The sequence below is a fragment of the Centroberyx affinis genome, unplaced genomic scaffold, assembly GCF_046629955.1.
Source record: "Centroberyx affinis isolate AG114_WGS23_722 - 3 ecotype Tasmania unplaced genomic scaffold, CSIRO-AGI_Caff_v1 ptg004114l_1, whole genome shotgun sequence".
In the NCBI taxonomy this organism is placed as follows: Eukaryota; Metazoa; Chordata; class Actinopteri; order Beryciformes; family Berycidae; genus Centroberyx; species Centroberyx affinis.
The window spans coordinates 513,028-535,993 of NW_027281890.1; the positions used below are offsets into that span (position 1 = coordinate 513,028).

Genomic DNA, 22,966 nt, shown 5'->3' on the forward strand with positions numbered 1-22,966 from the left:
ATAACATGATAACTAAGATGACTGCAGCTTTGTGCTCTTTTGTCAATAACTGAATTTAGCTAATTAGGCATGAGGTTGACAGTTTAATTACTTTTCTGTCAACAGATCCTCATCTTTCCTTGTTTTATAAGGCCTCTAGTTGGAGCTATAAGAGCACTGACTGACTCAGGATCAGTTTACCCTCCCCCAGCTCAGACCTTTAACAGCAATAAGGGCGACGTATAAGCTGATCCTGGATCAGTCTCTGAGTAAAGTCACCATTTCCATCTGGGTGCAGGTTGACAGCTCTGTTTCCCCAACCCCCACCCTGTTACCAAGAGGCCCGGCTTGCATCTTGTGTAATATTCCTATTGGCTGGTTGCTGAAGTGGGCAGGCCAAGGGGCGTCACAGAGAGTATTGTGATCTCACAATCAGCTGTTTTGTACGTTCTACATTCTGATCCGAGGATCAGCTGGAGGCAGCAATAAACAGAAGGAAAATCTGCAGGGGAAAAATAGAGCAAGAGGGAAAGCTGCAGATGTTATAATCTGAAACATCAGTGTAAAATTTTTACACGAAGCCCTTCTTCTAAGAAGAAAGCCTTTTATTTTTTTATTATGGTGTTTTAACTACCTCACTAAAGCTACCTAAAGCTATGCTTTAAGAATTGTTGTCGTTTCTACTGTGTGTGATCTCGTTTACAACTTGAATGATATTGCAAAGGCAGGTAAGCTATTTTTTTATTTTGCTGGAATTTGGTCCTTGGTGTGTTTAGTGTCAAACTGTATACTCAAGTGGTATCAAACTACAGCTGTCCCTGCCAGTGGACAGAATCTGCTGCATTCCTCATAGGCCTATCTGCATAAAATTATGCTAATCAGATGTGAGCCATAATGAAAACACAACAGAATCCGTATTATTACGGAATTACATCGCATTGTGTGTCAATAGCGTATTACATACCTTTGTTTGTCGATTGTTATGCATCATAACTGTTTATAGGTCATGAATAGATTTGAAAGCTGTAGCCTACTAGCTGCTCAGACCAAATGGCTTAATGTCTTGGATCGCTTCGACGTCCTATATTCTTAAAAAGGACATCAACAGGACACCAACCGTTTTGTAAATTGCACCAAATGCTGATGCTGAATCAAGTCGATGGCGGATGTTGATGTTATTATGTGAGGCGGACATTAACGTTAATGTTTTCTACAGTATGTTCAGAGTAGCAGTTCACTTATTGTGTTATATTCATAACACGATCCCGCACTTATTTTAACTATCCAGTCGATGTCTTTGCCTTTCGTGCACTGCCGCTGAGCCAAACTGTCATTGCTTTGACCCTTCAGCTGTACAGCTTATAGGCTACGGATAATTCATGTTTAACCTGGATAGCCTACATAGAGACTTGCCTCTGGGTTGTCGGTAGGCTGACTGAAGGTGGAGGTTGAGGTTTACATTTTTCCATATACTATCAGGTTATCTTTCTGCATTTGAAATGTAAACATTGCTTGCTTTTCATCACAAATGTCAAGGGGTTTCAACTCCAGACAAAACCGTTGACAATAGAAAACGGTGTGTCAGTTTCTTATTCGGTGTAGTCCTGCTAAATGTAGTTTAGACATAATAACCTGTATAGTTCTGTTTCATATCCTTATATTATCTTATATTTTTCCTATGCTTGCCTCTTTTTTTTCCCTCTGGTGGCCAGATAGGCTGGAGCCTCTCTCTTCAGCGTCAGTGACGCGAGAACATGACGTCATGGGCGTCTTGTTTTTATTTTGTGAGCGCCCTCCCATCTCGCTCTGCCCCGCCCACCTTTTTAAAGAACCTATGTCAAGAGAAAGATTCAAAGCACATACTGCAAGGGGCTTTTCACAGATTTCTGTTGTTAAGGTGTGCAATTGTGCATGATGTGTAAGATAGTGTGACGTTTTAATTAAGGCATGTCAAAATACAGCCAAAGCTCCTAATGAGCAGCTCTTTATCCTGTCCTATATGAAAATTCTTACTGGTGTAATCAGGTCTAATATTAAAAGAATATTTTATTTTTCCTGGATTTTTCTGGGGAACTTTACACTTGCTAATTTGATACTAATTGTATCAAAATGTGTCAACAACAAGTTGTCAGACACATGCTCTATATCGATCGATCAGTTCCCTCTAGTATAATTGATTTTACTCCAAAGCACATTTTTACTATATGCAACTGATCAATGTGGGCAGCACAGCTGTTAGTTGTTGAGTAATGGTTGTACACAACATATGCCATATGAGGTATTCAGATAACATGTCTTATTACACTTTTACTTTATAATGTCTCTTACTGCTTACTCTGGTGTATTTCCATATCAGTGGAGATTATTTCTTGTTCTATTTGCAGTATCAATAGCTCTGAATTAGCTTGTACAGCCAACAAACTGATAAAATTGTTTTATCAAGGAAGTGCTCCATGGCATTCTGTGTATGTGTGTGTGTGTGTGTGTGTGTGTGCATGTGTGTGCGTGCATGTGTGCATGTATACACTTTTATACACCTCTGAATAGAAGACAGGGAAGCAATGCAGTTTATCTTTGGTGCTTTATGATTGTTTGCTGCACTTAATGCAAAGCAACTCTGAGGACTTCTCAACAAACTTTTGTTTATCCAAATTATCCGTCCCGATCTTATGACTTAGTTTCTGCGACTCCAGGAATGCATAAAAACAAGGATGAGGATGGGACCGTCCCCCCCCCCCCCCCCCCCCCCCCCCCACTCCTAAGACACTAGGAACTTGGTAGGTGTCCTCTGCAAGATCACAAAAATATAACAGCCATGGGCCTTTTTTATTCAAATGCCTGGAAAGACATTTTGCACATGACCTGAGACTGAATCAAAATGAGCTCATGACCCTGGGTGTGTAATAAAAAACAGCAGCAAGCTTGCTATCCAGCAGGCACATGATAATGAAACTATTTCATTAGATTTCTTGAGGAAAAGCTTCTTTCTTTCTGCCTTTTTTGCCCATTTTCTCTCTCTCTATGTCTCTATTTCACACACAAGCAAACCGACCCTTTGACAATGAGTATATATGTTGAAATGGTTCTAAAAAAAAGTTCTCAGGGCAAATGAAAGACACCATGTCTGACTTCTGAAATTTCAGAAGTGTGTGTGGGTGTCTTTAGGAGGAGACTCTCCCCTTATGGTCCTGGTGTCACCATCACCATGGCGATAGTCCCAGCAAGGACAGGAAGTGTCACCTTCCAAACAAGCATCCATGCATATCTCCTTCCATGTCTCTCTACTCCTTATATAAATCTTTCTCTCACGCACACTTTCTTTTCCTTTTTTTATTCTGCCCTTTTCTAATATTATCTACATCTATCAGCTATTAGCTCTGCCCAGAAGGCTAGGTGTTTGCTCTTGTGAGTTAGTTAGCTTGTCTGTCTGTCTGTCAGCAGGCTATCTCAAAAACTTATGGACAGATTTTCATGAAATTTGGTGGACAGATAGGCTTTGGGTCAAGGAACATTTGATTTGATTTTGGTGCTGATCCGAATCTGGGATTTCCGCCCTTAGATGCTTTTTGTTTTTCAGCCATAAGTATGAAACTTACAGAGATAGAAACTTGATTCTAAATCCTAAGAGTATGTTTGCAGGGGCAACAAATCAATTTGACTTAAAATTTAAGTGATAGGAATGATGTCTTTGGGCGTAACAGCAAGTTGGTGAATTGTTCAGCTTTGGTGGAGGTTTGCACTCTCCAAGCTCCTTCTAGTTGTTATCTCTTCAATCCTTCTCCTGCACTTGCTGTGGTGTCACTTAGTCACTGTAATACCTTTTGTCTCTGTCAGTCTTTTGTCTATCTGTGTTTTTGCCCATCTGTCTGTCTGCATCCAATGTCCTTTTTTAGAAAGCACCTAGTGTAATAGGTCACATCGTCAGTAGCATCCAGTGGCTTTAGCCTTTCCCAGTGGAAAATAACAGGCTGAGAGGAGCAACATGTTCTCCACAGCCAACATCTCCCCTTTCCCTCAGCTAATGACACATAGTACAAGTCAGACGTGGACAAGTACAAACTAGAACAGTTAAAGTAAACACATTCAGCTTTTTTATATATCTGTGTGTGTCTTATAACCGATGGCTGTGTAACATTACATCATCATGTTTATATTTAGGTCAGGCTCTTGTCCCTTGCCTCAGTCCCCTCTAGCCTAGTGTCTCTGTCTTTCTTTGCATTTTGTCATTGTGTACTTTTGACTTTGTTTGACTTTGTGACAGCTTGTGTCTTTGTAGCACCTCCTAACGTTTCTACTCTGGCCTGTCCATCTGTCCAGAGGCTTTGCTGATTGGTCCTGCAAATTTAAGCGGGGGAGGGGAGTGCAGGCATTGTTCACCAACTCCTTGCTCAGTGACAGTAGTCTTTTAAATCGCTTCCTTTCTCCATAAACATAATCTCATTCATTACCACGTAGCTCAATGTTCCTCTACCAATGTATTTTAACATAGATTTACTTCATGTATCCTCATGTTGAGTTTAAATGGAAAAATAAGATTTACTGAAAACTTGACATTTTTGAGATACATGGTTTTCACCTGACTTCTTGCTGTGAAAAAAATGTGAGCTTATAGATAGTCAAACGTCACTCTGTGCACAGCCTCAGTGATGTTAAATTCTGTTAAATGCACCTGGGAATTTAAAACACTTCTACCCAACTGACCTAAAGACCCATGTTGCTTATTAGGCCCCAACTTATGTAATATGCAGGTTGTCTAACAATGTCGGTGTGGAAAACACTTGACAAAGCAGCTTCTGTTTTTAGTGTATTTTCACACCTATATTCTGTTAACCAATCATTACTACATAGGTCAAACTGCTCTGAGGTTTGAGGTTCAGCCCAGCAAACAGCTTCCTACTGGCTGTAATGTTTCTGAGAATAACTATGAGAAGGTTATTACCACACACATCACTCACCCACTGTACTTATCTAGTACCTTGACTAACCAAAAATTAAAGCAAAGACACTATACATAGCCTACAATTCCAAAACAAAGAGCAATAATGGAGAGTGGAGTTAAGAGTTCAGAAAGGTGATTGTATTTGGGATGAAGGACCTTTTGTACACATTCTTGCTTTCTGTTACGAACAAGGGACAAGTATTAAGTTGAAAATAGGGCTATTGGCTGTTGGATAGTTGCAAAGCTGTTTGTCCCATGCGGATGAAGCAGACTTACAGACACTTAAAAAGCGTCTGCTGACAACGAACCACCTGGCCTTCTGCTTTCCACTGACCACTCTCTCCTCTCTCCTCCCCTCTCTCTCTCTCTCTCTCTCCAGGCCTTTGCTCCAAACCAAGTGAAACCTTACATTTGCACTACGGAAGCCTGTCCACTCCTGTTTGTCGAACACCGAGATCCAGCAAAGGGCTTCAAGTGAGAGAGAGAATCGGCAACCATCAGACAAAGAATTAAATAAATCAGCAACAAGTAATACCTAAACACAAATAAGAAATTCAAAGGCAGCTAAAGCTTTTTTTGTTGTTGTGGACGACAAAAGACATACAGCACCTGAATCACCAACACTTGACCCACTGACGAAAATACAAGCAGTCATGTTTCAGCGTCTGAGCAGCCTGTTCTTCGGAGAGGTGGAGGAGGTGGCTGCTGAGCTGAAGGGACCCAACCCCTGTGTGACGGAGGCTGACGAGGAAGGATGGATGCTGGTCAACCTGCCTGGTGAGTCCCCCTTCAGGACTGGAGGGGTTAATGTGGAATTGGAGAGCCTTGTTGGAATAAACAAAATGGACAATAGCCAAATTGTGTGCATTCATTGCATGTTCACAGGTTTATGCAGCTGAGGAAGTACATGCTTCTGTCCCTTCTTGCATGACTATGACTATGTTGACTAACATTTGCCGTCTAGAGGTGAGGGGTGATAGGGTGGGGTGAGAGATCGTGTTGCAAGTGAAGTGGGGGCGTGGCGCAACTAGACAGGTGCTTAACCATAATGCTACCATACTAAAGGTGTTGTCTATCAGATGATGGAAACACGTGATTCTCTGTGAACATACATCTCCTTCCTCTTTGTTTATGATCTCAATCATGACAAAGGCAATGAGTATGAAAATTTGTTTTGGTGCCTGCGCAAAAGCCAACCAATAGAAACAAACAACATAAAAAAAAAATACCTCTCAGCAGAGTCAAGACAAACATTATGTCACTGACATAATCACAACCTTAGAGGGTCAGCATAACTAATGATATGATTCTTACTTTTATGTTTTGTGTTTCCTTACCCCCTCTTCTTCCCCTCCTCCAATTTTTATTTAAATACCCTCACATTCCCCACACTGGTATGTGTGCGCGTGCGTATGTGACCCCTTTTTTAAAAAACGTTCCCTTAACCCGCATGGCTTTTTGAAAACCTGTCACCTTTGCATCATGCATCATTCTTGCAACATCCCCCTCCCACCTTAAACATCTGTCCTTTATTGGCCATCCCATCCCTGATCCCTGCACTGCCATGCGCTCAGGGGAAGCTGACGGCATGGTGCAGGTTGAGGGTGAGAGAGACGCCCCACTGATAGCACAATCATTCCCAGACAGTAACCAATCAAATCATCAAGACACACTTACAAGGACTGAGTGCCCGGCCCCCATTCCCCACCCGCCTCACAAGCGCCGTAGGACACATAAAGGTCGGGCACAAGATGCAGTAGTAGCATCGTCAGACCCCCTGTCTTGTCCTAGCGCGAGCCCGTCAGACTTGGGCGCCGCTACGCCCGTGACCCTGCCGAGACGGGCCAGACTGTCCACGCCCTCCACCCCGTCCATGTCCCCCGGCTCTGGGAGTGAGTGTGGAGGCAGTGGGGGTAGCAGTAGGGCAGGCTCAGAGCGAGGCTGCATGGATGAGAGCTGGTTTGTCACCCCTCCCCCCTGTTTCACTGCAGAGGGAGCCACAGCAGAGGCCAGCCCAATGGAGGACCTGCTTATAGAGCACCCCAGCATGTCTGTCTACGTCTCCCCTAACAACCTGTCCATGGTCTCCAATGGCAACCTGTCTGTGGTGGGAGAAGAGAGCATTGTTAGCCTGGCAAGCAGCGTGAGGTGAGAAGTAGCACACATTACACACTTTGCCTTAATGGCTTCTTTTCAGCGTCAGCATGTCTGTCAAAATAATGACACATTCTTCTCTTCTCCTCTCTCCTCCTGCAGCAGGGTAGCTGAGCCAGCCGCTGCCCCCGCCACCCGCGGTACGATGCCCACCAGGGTGAGCCGCGGAGCAGCCGCCCAGGCCGGGGCTTTGGCCAAGGTCACCCAAGTGGCTAGGGTCCAGCGTGGCAAGGCTCGCATCGAGAGGCGCCATCTGGGCCGCAACCGCATCCAACGCCAAAACCGCACCAGGGAACAGGTTCCTCGCCACGCGGCCCATGCCAGAAACACCTTCCTACACCAGCCCAGCCAGCGCAACTTCTGCCACTAAACCTTCCAGCTAGCAGGGGGCATCGTTTACTCTGAGGGCATTATAGTGCATAGTCAAATCCAAGACACACACATATTTAAACATGTTCACCCACTGAAAATTTGCTTTCATTTGTGCACATTATATAGGCCTAATGTTACACATATTCAGATACCAGTAGCCTGCACTTTTATAGGTTTAGACACAAACTGATTCCACCCACTTCTACTTTGTTGCCCCATTCTGCCTTCATGAACTAAGCCCTCTACAGAGATCAGGCAAACCCTCTTGTACTTATCTGTCCATTGTCCAAACAACTGAAAAAAGTCTCTAATACATTATACAGCATGAACTTAGTAAGAATAATGTGTAAAAAAACAACAACAAAAAGTTTAGTTCTATCCAATTTTTCTCCTTTCTGCGTTAAATATTCTCTCTCTTCTTTCACTGTCCCTAAAGACACGTTTATTGACTCAGCTTGTCCATTTAATCCCTGAAATACTTTGCTAGGTTTAGAGATAATGATTAGAAATAATAAAAATGCAGTGTACTTTCTCTATCTGGAGGAACAGACTTCTCTGGTGGAAATAATGCAAGGGAAAGACATGGTAAGCCTTAGAATCTCTACAGAGAAAACATCTCATCATGTCCTCGAAGCTTTAGATTACAGGGGATTTTATCAAAATGTTATTTTCTTTTTTGTTCAGAAAAGGTGGAAGGATATACCGTGAATGAGGAGTGTGAAGAGAAAATCACTAGACCTTTGTTTCTCTCAAGTTTGGTTTGCCTCTGACTGTCTTAGTCAACACGCAAAAGAAAGAGAAGGTGAAGAAACATGGGGCAATCCATTTCATCAAAGGAAACAAAAGTTGTGAATTCCTCTCTTCTCACTTTGTGAAGGATAAAAGCAAGTAGAGGATGGTGAGAGGATGAACAAAACAGACTAAAGAGTAAAAGATAATGAATTAGATCTAGATAGTTTTGAAAGGAAGGTGTTGAACATCGAAGGGTCATGGTAAAGTGTAGCGTAGCCCATGAGCAGCCTAGGAGCCAGTTTTCTCAATTCAGTGACTTGGTATTTGGCATCAAAATGTTTAGAAAAGGCCCACATTTTGCATATTTAAAACGTGGTCCTCTAGATTGTAGATAAAAAAATTAGGCAGTCTCTTTTGGTAAAAACATTAAGACTCAAATTGACTATGAACACAGATTATGTGAAAGGAAGTATGGCTTGCCTTTGGGTTACAGGGTGTGGTAGGTTACAGTAGGTGCAGAGCGGTATTGATGGCAACTCTTTATTTTGTTTTGTTGCATTGTTTTCTGTTAATTTCTTTCTTTGAGCGCATAGCATTTTATCACCGTCTCTCTCTCTGCATGATGCCCACACTGAGGAGAGCCTGTTCCTGATAGACAAGGAGAAAGGACACTGGCTATGAAAGACTTTAACAACTTAAAGATTAATCCCTGTGAAACACACGCAGCGCGACGCTCACCGAGTCTGTCGTGAATAAATAATAAGCAACGTGCCCAGCACACATCAGCCATATTCAACCACCATGTGTGCTGTGAGTTAGCATCATCATCCATATGAACACCGAAAGAAACAGGGAAGATCTGTAAACATCGCTCCCTTTCATTGAAAAGTCACTCGCTGAGGCAACTATGAGGAGAACGGGTAGAAACGTCTCTTCACCCCCCATCACAGCACAGACACACACACACACAGACACACACACACACGCGCACACACACACACACACACACAAAAACACCCACCCACCCCCCAAAAAACACATACACACACATGTATTGTCTTGGTCATGGAGATGCAGCCCTTTGCTTTTTTAGTTCTGCTAAACATCTAGTCCATCCATTTCTCTCTCTCTCTCTCTCTCCCTCTCTCTCTCTCTCTCTCTCCCTCTCTCTCTCTCTCTCTCCCTCTCTCTCTCTCTCTCTCCCTCTCTCTCTCGTTAGCACATCCAGCCCTAACAGTGTCCACTTTTAAGATCTAGCTTACTGATATGTATTCAACAATAATAGTAAACGATGGTGCTGAAGTGTATATGAATATATACTAATGTTTGTAAATTATTTGAGACATGGATGTAAGTTTGCACTGTCATACATTTTGTGAGTCGAAGTTTTAGCTGTGTGCTGTGTGCTCGTTTATTTTTTTTTCTTTTGTGATATTTTTTCTTTTCTTTTTTTGTTCTGAATCAAACTGTCTGTGTGTGAGAAGGTGTAATGACACGTTAAAGCTAAAAACTCTTAAAAACATGAATAATGGTCATTTATTTCTCTTGTAAATATTACAGTACCATTTTAATAACGCTCCGTTAGATGTCAAAGCCTCTCAGGACTTGAGTCCACAAAGTGGTTTCCAATGGGACTGATGAGAATCCTCTCTCTGCTTCACCTCTGTGCTGAATATCAAATCAAGAGGGCATTTCAATGGCCAAAAGTGGTGTCTTTGCCCCAATGTCAGTCCATGTAACTGAGATGCACCCTAAAAAAAACAGCACTAGACTCAGAGTTTATGTGCCATAGGCAAACACTGCCCTCCAGAGGGCACAGTAGAGACAACATAGGAGCGCAGCACTTGCTGTTTGGATGCTGGTCCGGATGCAGTACATCGATAAGAGTTTAAATACAATTTGTTCTGGTCTGTTAGAAGGACAGACTGAGAGTTTGAGGATTCTTTCAGCTTGTTTTGGAAATATCCTGTCTTGTTTAGTTCATATAGATAGTCACGCTAAATTCTTTTCCCCACACATACCACATTTTCTTTCAGTAATGCCAATTATCCTATAAATGGCTGTTTTATTCAGAATATCTATTAATTTATGATAAAAGTATGAATATTATATTTCTTTTCTTTTTGCTGTTTTAAAGACGACTGTGTATCCTGTTGAATCCTCTGAACAGTGCAGTGGATGGATCTGAGGTGACTAGTCTAGCGCGCGCAAACGCACACACACACACACACACACACACTATGATCTCCATTTAGGCTTCCTTAATCCCTAGGGGGTTACTATCCTAACTGATTGTGCCTCGGAGGCAACACTTTGTATGCCTGTTATAAAAATGTAGTACATGAAGAGTGTAAAACGGGCAATAATGAGAGATCACAGGTGGATGTGTGTGTGTGTGTGTGTGTTTCTGTGTACAAGTGTGTGTACATGTGCTGGACTGATCACCACAGGTGGCTCCGCCGCTGCAAACCTGTCCTGTTTTACACATTTTTCTTTCCTCTCTTTCGCCCTTCTCACCAATGTCATGTAAAAGGAGTTGTGTTCTCAGTATGTAGTGTGTGATTACTGAAAGGTGTGGATTCAGGGTGGCAGCCATCCAATAATGGGGAGAGGGAGTGGCCACCAGGTGTGTCAAGCCAATGTGATGTGAGAGATGTGGGCAGGGACAGGAGGAGGCAGGACACAGATAGATTATATTAAAAAAAAAAGAAAAAAAAAAGAAATGAAATGTATCAGCAACAAAAAAAAATTACAATACAATAGAGTATGCTTGTATTTTCCCATATAGTTATTAGAACAGTTGTTCACCTAGTAAGATGTTTTAAATGAAAGGGGTTGAATGTCTGGGGAGTTTCATATATTTATGTTGTGCCCTGAAATGATGGCAGCTTAAAAACACTTTGGGGTTCGCCCATGTTACATCTCAATGAGTACACCCCTCCCCCATAAAAATGAAATATATAGACATATAAAATTTGGTGTATCTGATATCTATGGTGATTGTGCCTTTCACTATTTCTGCATGGTTTTTGTGATGTACTGAATTTTCCATCCCCAAAATGGACGGTCGTCCATTGACAGGCAAGACCTATGCAAAACCAACGGATGGGTTTTCCAGCATCCATTCAGAAAACACAGGTACCCGCCAAAAAAAACAACAACAACAACAACAACAATAAATGCTCAGGTTAACACCTGAATCTCGTCTCATCATTTACATGTGGGAGAGTGGAGCGGGGTTGCAGAGGGAGGGAACGGGAACAGATTAGGACTGTTTTACAGGACAATGGTTTGAATGTAGGGGGAAGTTTACTGTGTCTTGTAATGGATAAAGGGAAGAAGTGGACAGACAGGTGCAGTGAGTGACATTAATTATGTGTACTGAGCCTTTGGTATAGTGGGGCACATGGGGGAGGGGTATCATGCACTATGACAAGGGGGCTTTAAAATGGGAACATGAGAAGACTGGCAGCTGAAAGATAAATGATCCAAATGTCTGAAGAGAATAACATCCAAAATCTTATATATTCTGGCAGCTGAGTGGCCAAATGGTTAACGACTATTTTGGAGCTGACCTCTGACCTCCCCGTGGAAGAGGGAGGCAAGCAGAAAGAATTTCCTTGTGGGGATCAATAAAATAGGCTATCACATTAGCCTATTATTACGTAGGTATCACCTGAGATTGATATTATCTATCACCTGTGAAGCAGGTAGAAGAACAAGGAAAGATGGCCTTACAGGAGGGACAACGAGTTTGTAATTGGAGCAGGTGCTGCTGACCTGCTAAAACCTGTTTATCAACCTCGCTCTTCTCTGAGGACTCGTCAGTCATAAGAGGCGAGCTGTAGCGAGACGATTTGGTCTAGACGATACCCTGCGTCCCAAGGGTGTTCTCTCATCGCCAATACAATATAGGTATATAGCATGAGGCAGGTAAGGAGATTTTATCATCGGCTTCGATGCTGAGCTTTTACTGGATTGTAAAGATGGCAACGCCTACTTGAGTGAAGTCAGTTTGATATTGGTAACTGGCTTTTCTGTCTGTGTAGGCTGTTTTCTATCTTGAATAACTTGTGGAGGAAACGTGAAAGCACATTGACAATATGTATTTGGGATTACTGGAACCATTCATGTCTTTGTTGAAGAAATTATGGCTTTTGTCTTTCTTTACAAGAATCTTTATGGAATTCATTACTTCCCATTTGTGAATGTGCGTTTAGAATATTTTCTTACAAAAATGAAATATAAAAAACGTTGCAAATTGTTCTACATCTTCCATTCAGTCACAAATATATCCATCAAATGTGTTTTATATGTTTCCTTCACAAGTCATTGCAGAAAGCCAACAATCCTCACAGCATGTCTTATTTGCTAATGTGAAGCTAACTTCACTCCGGTGTGATGTCACGGATCTGGCAGCTTGTGTCTCTCTTGCTGAAGGAGAGTCCACATCTCACCTGCTGTACAAAAAAAAAAACACATTTCCAAGGATGATTTACGCTTGAACATATGTATTTTCGCGATACGGTAAGTAGATATATAGCCTATATGAGCAGTGTTTTCGTCGCATATATATATTTAGAGAATAAACCGAGTGATGTGTCATTCTGTGTGCGTGCGGTGGAGCATCTGAACGTTTAAAAACAGAATAGCCCCTCGGAGGTTTGCCCTCTTTCCCTGGTTTGAATCCAAATTATACTGTTACATAATGGCATTTTCATTTTAGATTACCATATTCTGCGCCATAGGAAGGCAGAGCGAGATTTGTCGCATGTCAAGTAGGCTATGGCTGTCTGGTGATACGGCTATGTAAATCCTGCGAGGTTACAATCTCAAAGCCTGCTTGGCAGCCCAATAAGACGAATGCCGCTGGAAGAAATTTCTGGTTGAAACCTAACCTACTTGACATCTTATCCTCTGCAGGAGATGGATACCTGGAAAAATGCATCATCATCCCGGGAGCTGCACATCAGAGTCTCGGCCTAACAAGTGTTAGAATATTCCCCAAGGAGAAACAACTGCAGCAATCCTGTAAAAAGGATGCAAATGTCACAACGAAGCTATAAATCCCTGTAGGAATATTGTAGTGATATCATAGGAGGTTAAAACAATCCCATCAAGTACCACAGCCACATTATAGGTCCATAAAGGAATATTATAGTGATTTTAGCAGGTGTGTCCCAGACCAGAATCAAATGTAGCCCTCCAACATGGAATTCCTTGCCTAACTTTAAAGAGCAGGCCCTTTTCTCCATGCCAGCTGTGACTTTGATCCCTTAACTGTGTGACTGCGGGACCTAGAGTAGTCATGCACAACCCTGCTCCTGAAATTGTGGCAGGGTATTCTAGTGGGCTAGTGACGGACAAAGATGCCAATCCAGAGACAACCTTGGGAAGTGCCTACTCTCCGGTGGACTACATGAGCATCACCAGCTTCCCCAGGCTGCCAGAGGACGACGCGCTGTCTGGGGAGAACACTCAGAAATCTCGCAAAGATGATGACAACTTTCTGAGCGAGCAGGATACAGGTCAGTCAGAGAGCCCATACTGCAAAAAATACATTTCACATATACTTGAATATGTTTAGAGAGATGTTTCAGTTCAGGCACTGGTAAATTCAGCAGACAAAAGGGGGATTCACCAAGCAGAACTGTATTTCAATAAAATCTGAGTATTAACAATTTGCTCACAGTACTTGCTACTGCCCTGCATGATGTATTGTGGTGCAAGAGGATTGCAGGAATAACAGGCAAACCAATTCTAAAGGTTGAAAGTTTATTGATATAGGTGCTATTTGGTGTATTGGATGCATGCTGAATTGAAGAGTTAATCCTAACGATTCATTAATGGTATTAAGTCATGTTCTGCAGTGTGTGTATGTTTGCCAAGAAGCAAGGCTGCATTACATTGCCAGATTTTTGAATGGAGTTTGGCGTGAGAGGACAAAATATGGTGTGTGTCCTGCTCTTTCCTGTTTATCCTCATCCTTTTGGTTTGTACGTCCCAGACCCAGATCTGTTTTTGAAGACAGCTCGCCTCCAGCGTCTCCCCTCCTCGGCCTCTGACCTGGCCAGCCATGACATCTCGCCCCTGCGGGAGACCACCAGAGACCCCTTGGCAGACGACTGCGCCTGCCAGCGAGACGGACTGACAGTCATCATCACAGCCTGCCTCACGTTCGCCACAGGAGTCACTGTAGCTCTCATCATGCAGATCTACTTTGGAGACCCGCAGGTAGGCTGTTTTACTTTCGTAATGCTGTAGCAATAATGTTGTTGTCTTTATCTGATCCCACACACACACTGCCACACCCTCAGGTAAATTCAGACAGATTAACAGTGTCTTCCTCCCTTCCTCCTGTTCCAAGGTCTTTAACCAGGGAGCGGTGGTGACTGATGTGGCTCAGTGTACGTCTCTCGGCTTTGATGTTCTGGGGAAGCAGGGCTCCAGTGTGGACGCTGCCATCACCGCTGCCCTCTGTCTGGGCATTATCCACCCACACACCTCTGGTATCGGAGGGTGAGTGATAACATCAACCTGTCGGACTACCTGCTAGTTTCGTAGATGTAAAAACAATGGATAAATATGAATACGAAGCCAACATAGAGCTCTTCTGACATTTTCTGCAGTGGCGGAGTTATGCTGGTGCATGACATCCGTAAGAATGAGACCCGGGTAATCGACTTCAGAGAGACGGCACCGTCTGCGATCCATGAGGACATGCTGCAGGCAAACCTTGATCTCAAGGTGAGGCATTGTTTCTGGCATATTCCCCCCGTACTCCTGTCAAACGTTGAGTGAGAGAAGAGGAGAAAGTGTTACTGCTGTTGTGAGTTGTGGGTGATGTGGGCTATTCTCGCTGCTGTATTTCAGCCTGGCCTGCTGGTTGGAGTACCGGGCATGCTCAGTGGGATGCATCAGGCACACCAGCTGTATGGCAGGTACTGTGATCGCAATTATTATTTAATTACAATTATTTATAATCCTTTCATCTTTCCTCATACCATGACTACTTGCGGTCTGATTTCTGGATTCCCTGCATTCCCTCCTTCCTTCGTGTCTTCTGGTTCCTGTACACCACTTTGTGACAATCCTGTTTATTAAAAGCCCTTTATAAGTAAAACCACTGTTTTATTGTTATTCACCTATTCCTTTCTCCTTCCCTATTTTGTCCAGTTCTGTTAGACAAGTATACTAAACGTTGACGTTTTAATTGCCCCATGCAGAGACGCAGCATGGGTGCACAGCTCAGTCTGCAGAGCTGCCACTGCATCTAGCTTAGTCCTATAAAGAATCAGATTAGAACGGGCAGCCTGTCGTTGTGCTGTCAGCTCAACCAGAGACTGCGCTTGTATTCAGAATTAAAGGAGTGTGAATCCATTCCCAGTGAAGTTATCACCAGCTGTGTTTAAGGAGAACACGTTTGTTCCTTTTCCTGGTCAGAGCGTCGGCCTGCAATTACTCTGATGCTATGTAATTATCGGCGCTGAGGCCTTAATTGTTAAGAGGATGAGGTTGCAGCGCTAACGCGCTCACTTGATGCATGGAGGATAAGTGTTTTGCTAGACCATTATGGATTATTAACTTGACAAATTAATTTCAGAGTTTCAGAGTACATTCACAAGTTTTAACGGTTTGTAAACTGAGCCAAACTTATATGATGTTTGTATTCCTCAGAATGCCATGGAAAGATGTGGTTACCATGGCAGCAGATGTGGCCAGAAATGGGTTTAATGTTACTCATGACCTAGGTAAGTCTAGTGTATTGTAGTGCTAATCCTTGAATGAAGGGAATGTCATTACTCTCACTGTTCTTGCATTAATAATACTGCGTTATTGCCCAGCATTGATATTGCTCCTGAACAACATGAACTAAAGTATTAAGACAGCTGATAGTCTTATTAAGCACACAGGGGGCTTGTTAACTCAAAAACAAAGGGAAAATTTGCAAGTGTGATCTCATCTGTACTGCCTGTCTCCCCCTAGCTGAAGCTCTAGCTAAAGTTAAGGACCAGAACGTGTCGGACGCCTTCCGGGACTTGTTCCTCCCCAACGGCCAGGCTCCCCTCTCCGGGTTGTTCACCAGACGACTTGACTTGGCGGCCATCTTGGATGCCGTTGCAGCTAATGGAATAGCGGACTTCTACAGTGGAAACCTGACGCAGGAAATGGCGGCCGCAGTAAGGAAGCATGGCCTTCTCTCAACACCATCATCTATGATTATATAAGTAGTCATGAATACTGCATAGCCTCCATTGGGAAAACAATCTAATGTCCCTGCTGTACTTTTCACTTAGGGCTTTTTGGTAAAGTTTTGGCTAAGGCTGGGCAATAACATGATCCTTTATCGTCTTTCAACAATCATATCGTGATCAAAATGAGTTATTACTGCTACTACTGAAGTGACTATCAGCACATTGTGTTGGTATTTAGTGACAAGTTAGACACCCAAGTACAAATACAATAGAAAAGAAACAAGACCCCACAAATCCCACAAAAATAGAAAAGGTCAAGGGGAAGATTAGTAAACCAAAAAGTCGGAAATGAGCTACAGCCTGTGTAGTCATACATATAAATTTGCGTGTTCATGCTCATATAAAAGTATATGTATACTGCACACCACCCCATTACATTCATACATAGGTATGCCACCATGAGCATAGCTTTTATGCTTTAGTTTTTATCCAGATATAAATGAATGAATATGCAGAGCTTACACTTAGCTTTCTGTGACAGGACTTCCCTGACACGAGAGGCGGGTGTGGTCTGCCAGCAACACTGTTGTGTGCTAAGCGGTTCACACCCATTTTTCAAGAGCTTTTCAGTCACAGGCCACACTGTCACCAGACCGGAAACACCTGTGCACATTACATCAGACAATTCATTAGCCATATAACATGATAAGGTTGCCAGTCCCTCACAAAGGGATCAATTGTACACCTTAGTACCTGTGATAATGTTTCTAGTGTGTTCAAGCTTCACATACCACAGAATTCAATAGGGAGTTTCATCTAACTGCATCTGTAGAATTTAAAATTGAGCACCATACCATATTATTCTAAGGATATTTCTATATCTGGCAAGCGGCTTCAAAGGTGTATCAACTATAAAATGATTCTTAGTGTCATCCTGTATTGATACCCAAAATGGTATAGGCTTTGGACAGAACCAAAACAGATGACTGTAAGTGTCACGCTCATTCTTGCATTTGCAGCATAGTGGAGAGCAGTGAGAGCCATATTTACTATTGATAACTGAGGTAATATATAGCTTATGAATTATTTTCTATTGAGTTTCATGTGACTTATTAGAGGTAGTTATTTCCCTTGCATTAATAAAAAAATGCAACATCACTTCTCTTAAACAAGATGGAACCCAAAACCTTTTCCCCAGGATAGTTTACTGCTATTAATAGAGATTGCATCTGATATGAAACATTTTTGGTATACATGGCTGGTAATTTTCTTCCTTTGTGAGTAAGCTGACAAAAGAGCAATCTATGTTTATACCTCTGGAATTAAGTTGATTTAACTACTAAGCTGTAAATATTGAGTTTGAGGGAGCTACATTTTTTGTTTGTAAGATTTCAGTGTTCCCGTCAAGATATCAGTCATGTAGTTTATATATGTTAACAATATAATTCAAAGTATGCTAACAAGAAAAATAAATGTAATAAAGACATTGAGAGTTTACACACATAGTGTAATTGATTCAAAATCATGTTTTAGACTATAAAAGACCAACAGGATAAATGTGAGTTACATGTAGTCAGCGGAGTGTTCAGAGTGAGCATTCAGTTGTCAGGTAGTAATTTGAAAATATTTTCCTGTTTCTGCCTCAAGCAGCAAGTTGTTTTCTGTTCTCCATTTTGTGTGACTTTCTGTCACGAATGCCTCTCAGCCACTGAGAGCTGCAAATGGTTCACATGTGCTTCTACTGATCAGAGGCTAGATGGGTGTTGAATTCCGGCACCTCACTCACTAAACCTGTACTTTTTCAGACCATTTCTGGTTTTCATTTTGATTTGCGCGCTATTTTGGGTGACGTCTTCATTCCTTGAAATGAGAAAGACAATTGACTGGTTTTACCTTTTACATTCAAACATGCCATGCATTTTTTAACAGGTACGAGCGAGAGGGGGAGTGCTGTCTGAGGAAGACTTTGCAAACTACAGCACACTCTTGCAGCAGCCAGCAGAGATCACCTATCAGGGTAAATATCAGTTCAGATACTGTTCACATCAGCGCTATTAGAGCAGTGTAATGTGTTCCCAGACTGCTTGACCCCCAATTCTACAAACTGATTGTCAAATCCTGAAACATTAGTTGAAACATTCTTCTCATTAGCTGAAACATTCCTCCATCTTCCTGTAAATATGTCCTGATAATGACAAAAGAAAACAAGAACATGCGCCCTTGCACATTGTCCCTTTTTCTGTATGTGGTGCCTCCATCAACTGTTTGTCGATTTGAACCAGTAATACACGTATGCAAATTGGCACTCCTTGTACATAGAGTAATGTAAATATGATTCACATTTCACATCCTGTGTATTATACAGTATATAATACACAGATATATTGCATTTATCTAGATATTTTTTTAATATTTTCACACGACATGTGAAATAGCTTTTTTGATATTTTCATATCATACATACTGCATTATTCATTTACTTCTTTATCTCAGTATGCTCTACTGCTGTTATATGGACACACCTAGCATGCATTCTGATATTCATGTTGATAACATTTCATACTTTTCACTCTTATAGTTCTACTTTATACATTCTCAGATCGTAATTTGGTTGCTTTATGTTTAAAACCCCTCATTTGCTCCATTCTTATTTATATTCTGTTTTTCTTTGCTGTATCCCATTTCTTTTTGCTGCTGCAGTGACTCAATTTCCCCCATGGAGATTGTTAATGTTTCCTCTTATCTTGTGGCTTGTTGGATTTGCTGTGTGTGTATGTGTGTGTGTTGTGTAGGGCACCATGTGATGGCGGCTCCAGCCCCACATGCAGGCGTTGCCCTGATCACGGCTCTCAACATCCTGGAAGGCTACAACATTACCAGCCAGCTGCCCAGGAACAGCACCTACCACTGGATTGCGGAGGTAGTACATTAACTGCTTCACCAGCATGCAGCATAATAAACGGTATTCAAACTACCTGTCTTTGTTCAAACTGCAGTAATTCATGTGGTCATTTACAGTCTGTGAAGATAGCTCTGGCCCTGGCTAGTGGGCTGGGAGACCCCATGTATGACACCTCCGTCTCAGAGGTCGTCGCTCAGATGCTGAGGTGGGTTTTCCCTCAATATAGTCCTTAAATGTCCAATGTGTAACCCCATCCTAATTCACTGAGGCATTTTTTTTAACCCAGTGTTGTTCCGTTCTCCCAGTAAGTCCCAGGCTGCCCTACTTCGCCAGATGATCAACGACTCTCAGGCGTTTCCTGCAGGTCACTACGCTCCATCGTTTGCGTTGGAGGAGGGTGCAGTGGCTTCCCAGGTCATGGTCATGGGGCCGGACGACTTCATCGTGTCACTCATGAGGTATGCCCTGCTATAGTGTTATTGCTGTAGCACATTGTCTATTTAAGTAAACCCCAATGACAGTTTAAGAGTGGATGGATATTACTGGAACATTTTCATTCAAATCTCTTTTTGTATTTTGTGTGTTTTTAGCTCTCTGAACAAACCGTTTGGCAGTGGGATTGTCACTCCTTCAGGAATCCTTTTGAATAGCCAGATCCTGGACTTCTCCTGGCCTAATAAAACACAGAGCTCCTCTCCACCGAACCCAGTAATTCTTTCTTTGCCTTTGTGCCGCATTTAATCAACATTTGAGGTGTTAAAGATTTAAGAGCATGATAATTCTCAGTGGCATCTTGGTTTGTAATTATTGAAAAAAAAATCAGTGAACGATTTATTGTACCTCCTCATGGTGTTTTTGTTCTCCACTTCTGCAGCATAACAGCCTCCAGCCTGGGAAGAGGCCCATGTCCTTCCTGATGCCCACAGCGGTGAGGCCGGCCCTGGGGCTGTGTGGCACTTATGTGGCCCTGGGCTCCTCCAATGGGGACAGAGCCCTCAGTGGCATCACACAGGTTATTTACTTACTGATAAAATTCATTATGTCCACAACTGATTGATAGCTTTTTAGCAGTATAAAAACACACCTTTGTAGACATGCATTTGGCTTTTGTTTATGTTATCCAACGGAAAGAAATGTCTTGCCTCATTGTGTTTCACAGTAATTTCTCTATGTGTTATTATTCTGTATCTCTTATTCTGTATTGCGATCTCTCACAGGTGCTGATGAATGTTCTGTCTTCCCGTAAAAACCTGAGTGACAGTTTAGCGTATGGCAGACTCCACCCACAGCTGCAGCCCAACAAACTTCTAGTGGACTGTGAGTATTTCTTGGAGATCTATCTGTTGTCTAGTTTGGTCCAAATGTAATGTAATAGAGATTGACTTTTAGACTTTATTTCTAATTCCGTTTCTTATTTCCTGGTATTAAAATGCATCTGCATCTGCTTCTGGATATGCCATCTGGTTATTGAATAATCCGATAGCATTTACAACTGATGTTTATATACGTTCTTGGTGTCTGTATTCTGTCTGCATTTTGATCGGATCTCATTTTCAATTTGACGCCTGTTGTTCCTTGTTCATTCTTGCCGCTGACCTCAACTCGTCTTCCTCTCTCCTACTCCTCCCCCTCACCCCAGCTGAGTTTCTACAGGAAGACATGGAGCTGCTACAGGCCAAAGGTCACCAGGTTGAGAGGATAGATGTTCTCTCATTGGTGGAGGGCACCAGGAGAACCAATGACCTCATCATTGGGGTGAAGGACCCCCGCAGTGCTGACGCCTCAGCCCTCACTATGTCCATGAACATGCCCTAGCGCCTATGGGGGGATGGTGGGTGGACAGTAAAGAAGGGGTAAGAGGAAATCAGCTGTTTGAGCAGGTAGAGGGTCGATAAGGGAGCAGAGATGATGCTAGGGAGGCTGGTCCAGCAATTTACTAAACAAATTTAAGGGGAAAAGACTGATTTGACAGAAGAAACACAGTGAACACAAAGGCATGAGGCTTACTCTGAGATGACTTATGGATGCTGATAGAGATCCTCTTCTCAGACTTTTTTGCTCACACAGGCACACAAAAAATGACTAGGAGCACCAGCTCACATCCCTCTGCTGTTTATACCCTCCGTCCCCAGCCTCAAACAGCGCTCAGTCACAATAGACTGTTCAAAATCTATGTCCGTCCCCTGAATGATGTAAGTCCCCGCTGCCTATATTGCGCATTAAATTGCGTTCATAAATCAGATCTGATGCTCTGTTTAGTAAAATTGGACTAAAGCAATACATTTTAGGGATTACAGAGAGGGTTTAGATAGCGGATATGAGGAAGGGAAGATGGAAAAGTGTCAAATTATTTTTAGTCACATTTTTGCTTGCACTAGGAAAGCCTCTGGTGAACATTTGTTAATAGGCTTCGTAAGTTATTTGAACTGCGTGGAGTGGCAGCTAGCTTTATTTGTGCTGCAAACACTGATGTGTCTCCTCCTTCCTGAAAGTCCTCAGTGTGACGTTTCCAGAGGGTCACACTTCTGAAAATAGGAACAGGAATTCTTACAGCGTGCTAAATTCATGACTCATGGATTCTTTGAACAAAGTAATTGCGTCATCACATCAGGAAGCTGCCAATTACGACATGCATACGGTCCTTAATGCACTCAACCCACCTATCTGCTTTTCAGATTTCCCCTGCATTTTACCATTTGTTCAAAATAACACATAGGATCACAAGGAAAGGTAAAAAAAAAAGGTAATAATAGTTATAACGGTTAAACCTATGGTTTCGCACACAAACTAGGCGATCCTAAACTGAACACACAAGCTAAACCATTTACTCTCATGCTTTTTATATGGTGTGTGACTGTACTTAGATGTTGTTTAGTACAACTGCTAAAGTTTTAACCTGTTGCGAACAATCAATAGCTTCCTTGGGACCATGTTAATATTTACACATTATTTACACAAAAGGTATGGAAATATGGTGGGGCCTATAGGTCTCAATTGCTTTCCTCCTAAAAAATGAGTGTTTTCTTCAGTTTAACAGTTGTTAAATATTAGTAATGGTAGAATAAATGCATTAAAATATATTTTATTTAAGAGAATTTGAGTTGTTGCATGATTTTGTTCTCTTTTAAAGCTTGTGAACTTTTTTTAGAATGGGGATAATCTGCAGGTTCAATGATGGCTTGAGTATAATTTGTCTATTTTTATATAAACATTTGTTGGGCTATATACATAATTTCTACTGTTGTAACACAAAATGCATTAATTTGGGACAACTCAGAAATGGCTGCGTCTTGTTTATTTTTTAGTGTACTTATGATTGTTTTATTTTAGACTGTATATTTGAAAAAAGTATCTACAGCTTTTGTAAAGCATCACAATAAAAATGGTTCTATAAAAGTCCAGAATGGCCAATGCTGACTGACCAATATGCCCATAACCTGATTGTCTCTCTTTTTGGTTATTAGTGCACTATGACTGTTTGGTGATGCTTGTTGCCTTTGCTGTAGAGTATCTTGTCTTAAGACACCTGTTTGCACAGCACCTAACGTTTGACTTGATGTGCATTATTTATTACTTACTTTGTATCTGATTTTACTCAAAATCAATAATGTCCAAACCCAAGAAATAAAATGTTTGCACACATGTTAAATTTGAAGAATGTTTGTATTTATTTTGCTGACACATTAACATAAA

At 42.0% G+C, this 22,966-nt stretch overlaps 2 protein-coding genes across 7 annotated transcripts; both read left to right on the top strand.

The window, feature by feature from the left end:
- Positions 1 to 457: 457 nt before the first annotated feature.
- On the top strand, positions 458 to 11,360 carry tp53inp2 (tumor protein p53 inducible nuclear protein 2). 4 transcript variants are annotated; one of them, XM_071542512.1, is made up of 4 exons: positions 458 to 707; positions 5,298 to 5,695; positions 6,493 to 7,066; positions 7,175 to 11,360. In XM_071542512.1, exons 2-4 carry the CDS (start codon positions 5,572 to 5,574, stop codon positions 7,440 to 7,442), a joined length of 966 nt encoding a protein of 321 aa, XP_071398613.1. In that variant the 5' UTR covers positions 458 to 707; positions 5,298 to 5,571; the 3' UTR covers positions 7,443 to 11,360. The 4 variants fall into 4 exon arrangements, with proteins under 4 accessions (XP_071398613.1, XP_071398612.1, XP_071398615.1 ...); XM_071542511.1 differs by having other exon boundaries at positions 458 to 703; XM_071542514.1 differs by having other exon boundaries at positions 458 to 703; positions 7,178 to 11,360.
- A 617-nt stretch (positions 11,361 to 11,977) lies between these two features.
- LOC139663761 (glutathione hydrolase 7) lies at positions 11,978 to 22,908 on the top strand. 3 transcript variants are annotated; one of them, XM_071542494.1, is made up of 17 exons: positions 12,037 to 12,109; positions 12,617 to 12,703; positions 13,100 to 13,704; positions 14,184 to 14,410; positions 14,544 to 14,695; positions 14,806 to 14,923; positions 15,050 to 15,117; positions 15,854 to 15,927; positions 16,163 to 16,356; positions 18,301 to 18,388; positions 19,164 to 19,291; positions 19,390 to 19,478; positions 19,579 to 19,731; positions 19,864 to 19,981; positions 20,148 to 20,285; positions 20,491 to 20,590; positions 20,913 to 22,908. In XM_071542494.1, the coding sequence occupies exons 3-17, from the start codon at positions 13,485 to 13,487 to the stop codon at positions 21,086 to 21,088; spliced, it is 2,043 nt and encodes a 680-aa protein (XP_071398595.1). In that variant the 5' UTR covers positions 12,037 to 12,109; positions 12,617 to 12,703; positions 13,100 to 13,484; the 3' UTR covers positions 21,089 to 22,908. The 3 variants fall into 3 exon arrangements, with proteins under 3 accessions (XP_071398596.1, XP_071398594.1, XP_071398595.1); XM_071542495.1 differs by lacking the exon at positions 12,617 to 12,703 and having other exon boundaries at positions 11,978 to 12,091; XM_071542493.1 differs by lacking the exon at positions 12,617 to 12,703 and having other exon boundaries at positions 11,999 to 12,109.
- The last annotated feature ends 58 nt before the right edge of the window (positions 22,909 to 22,966 follow it).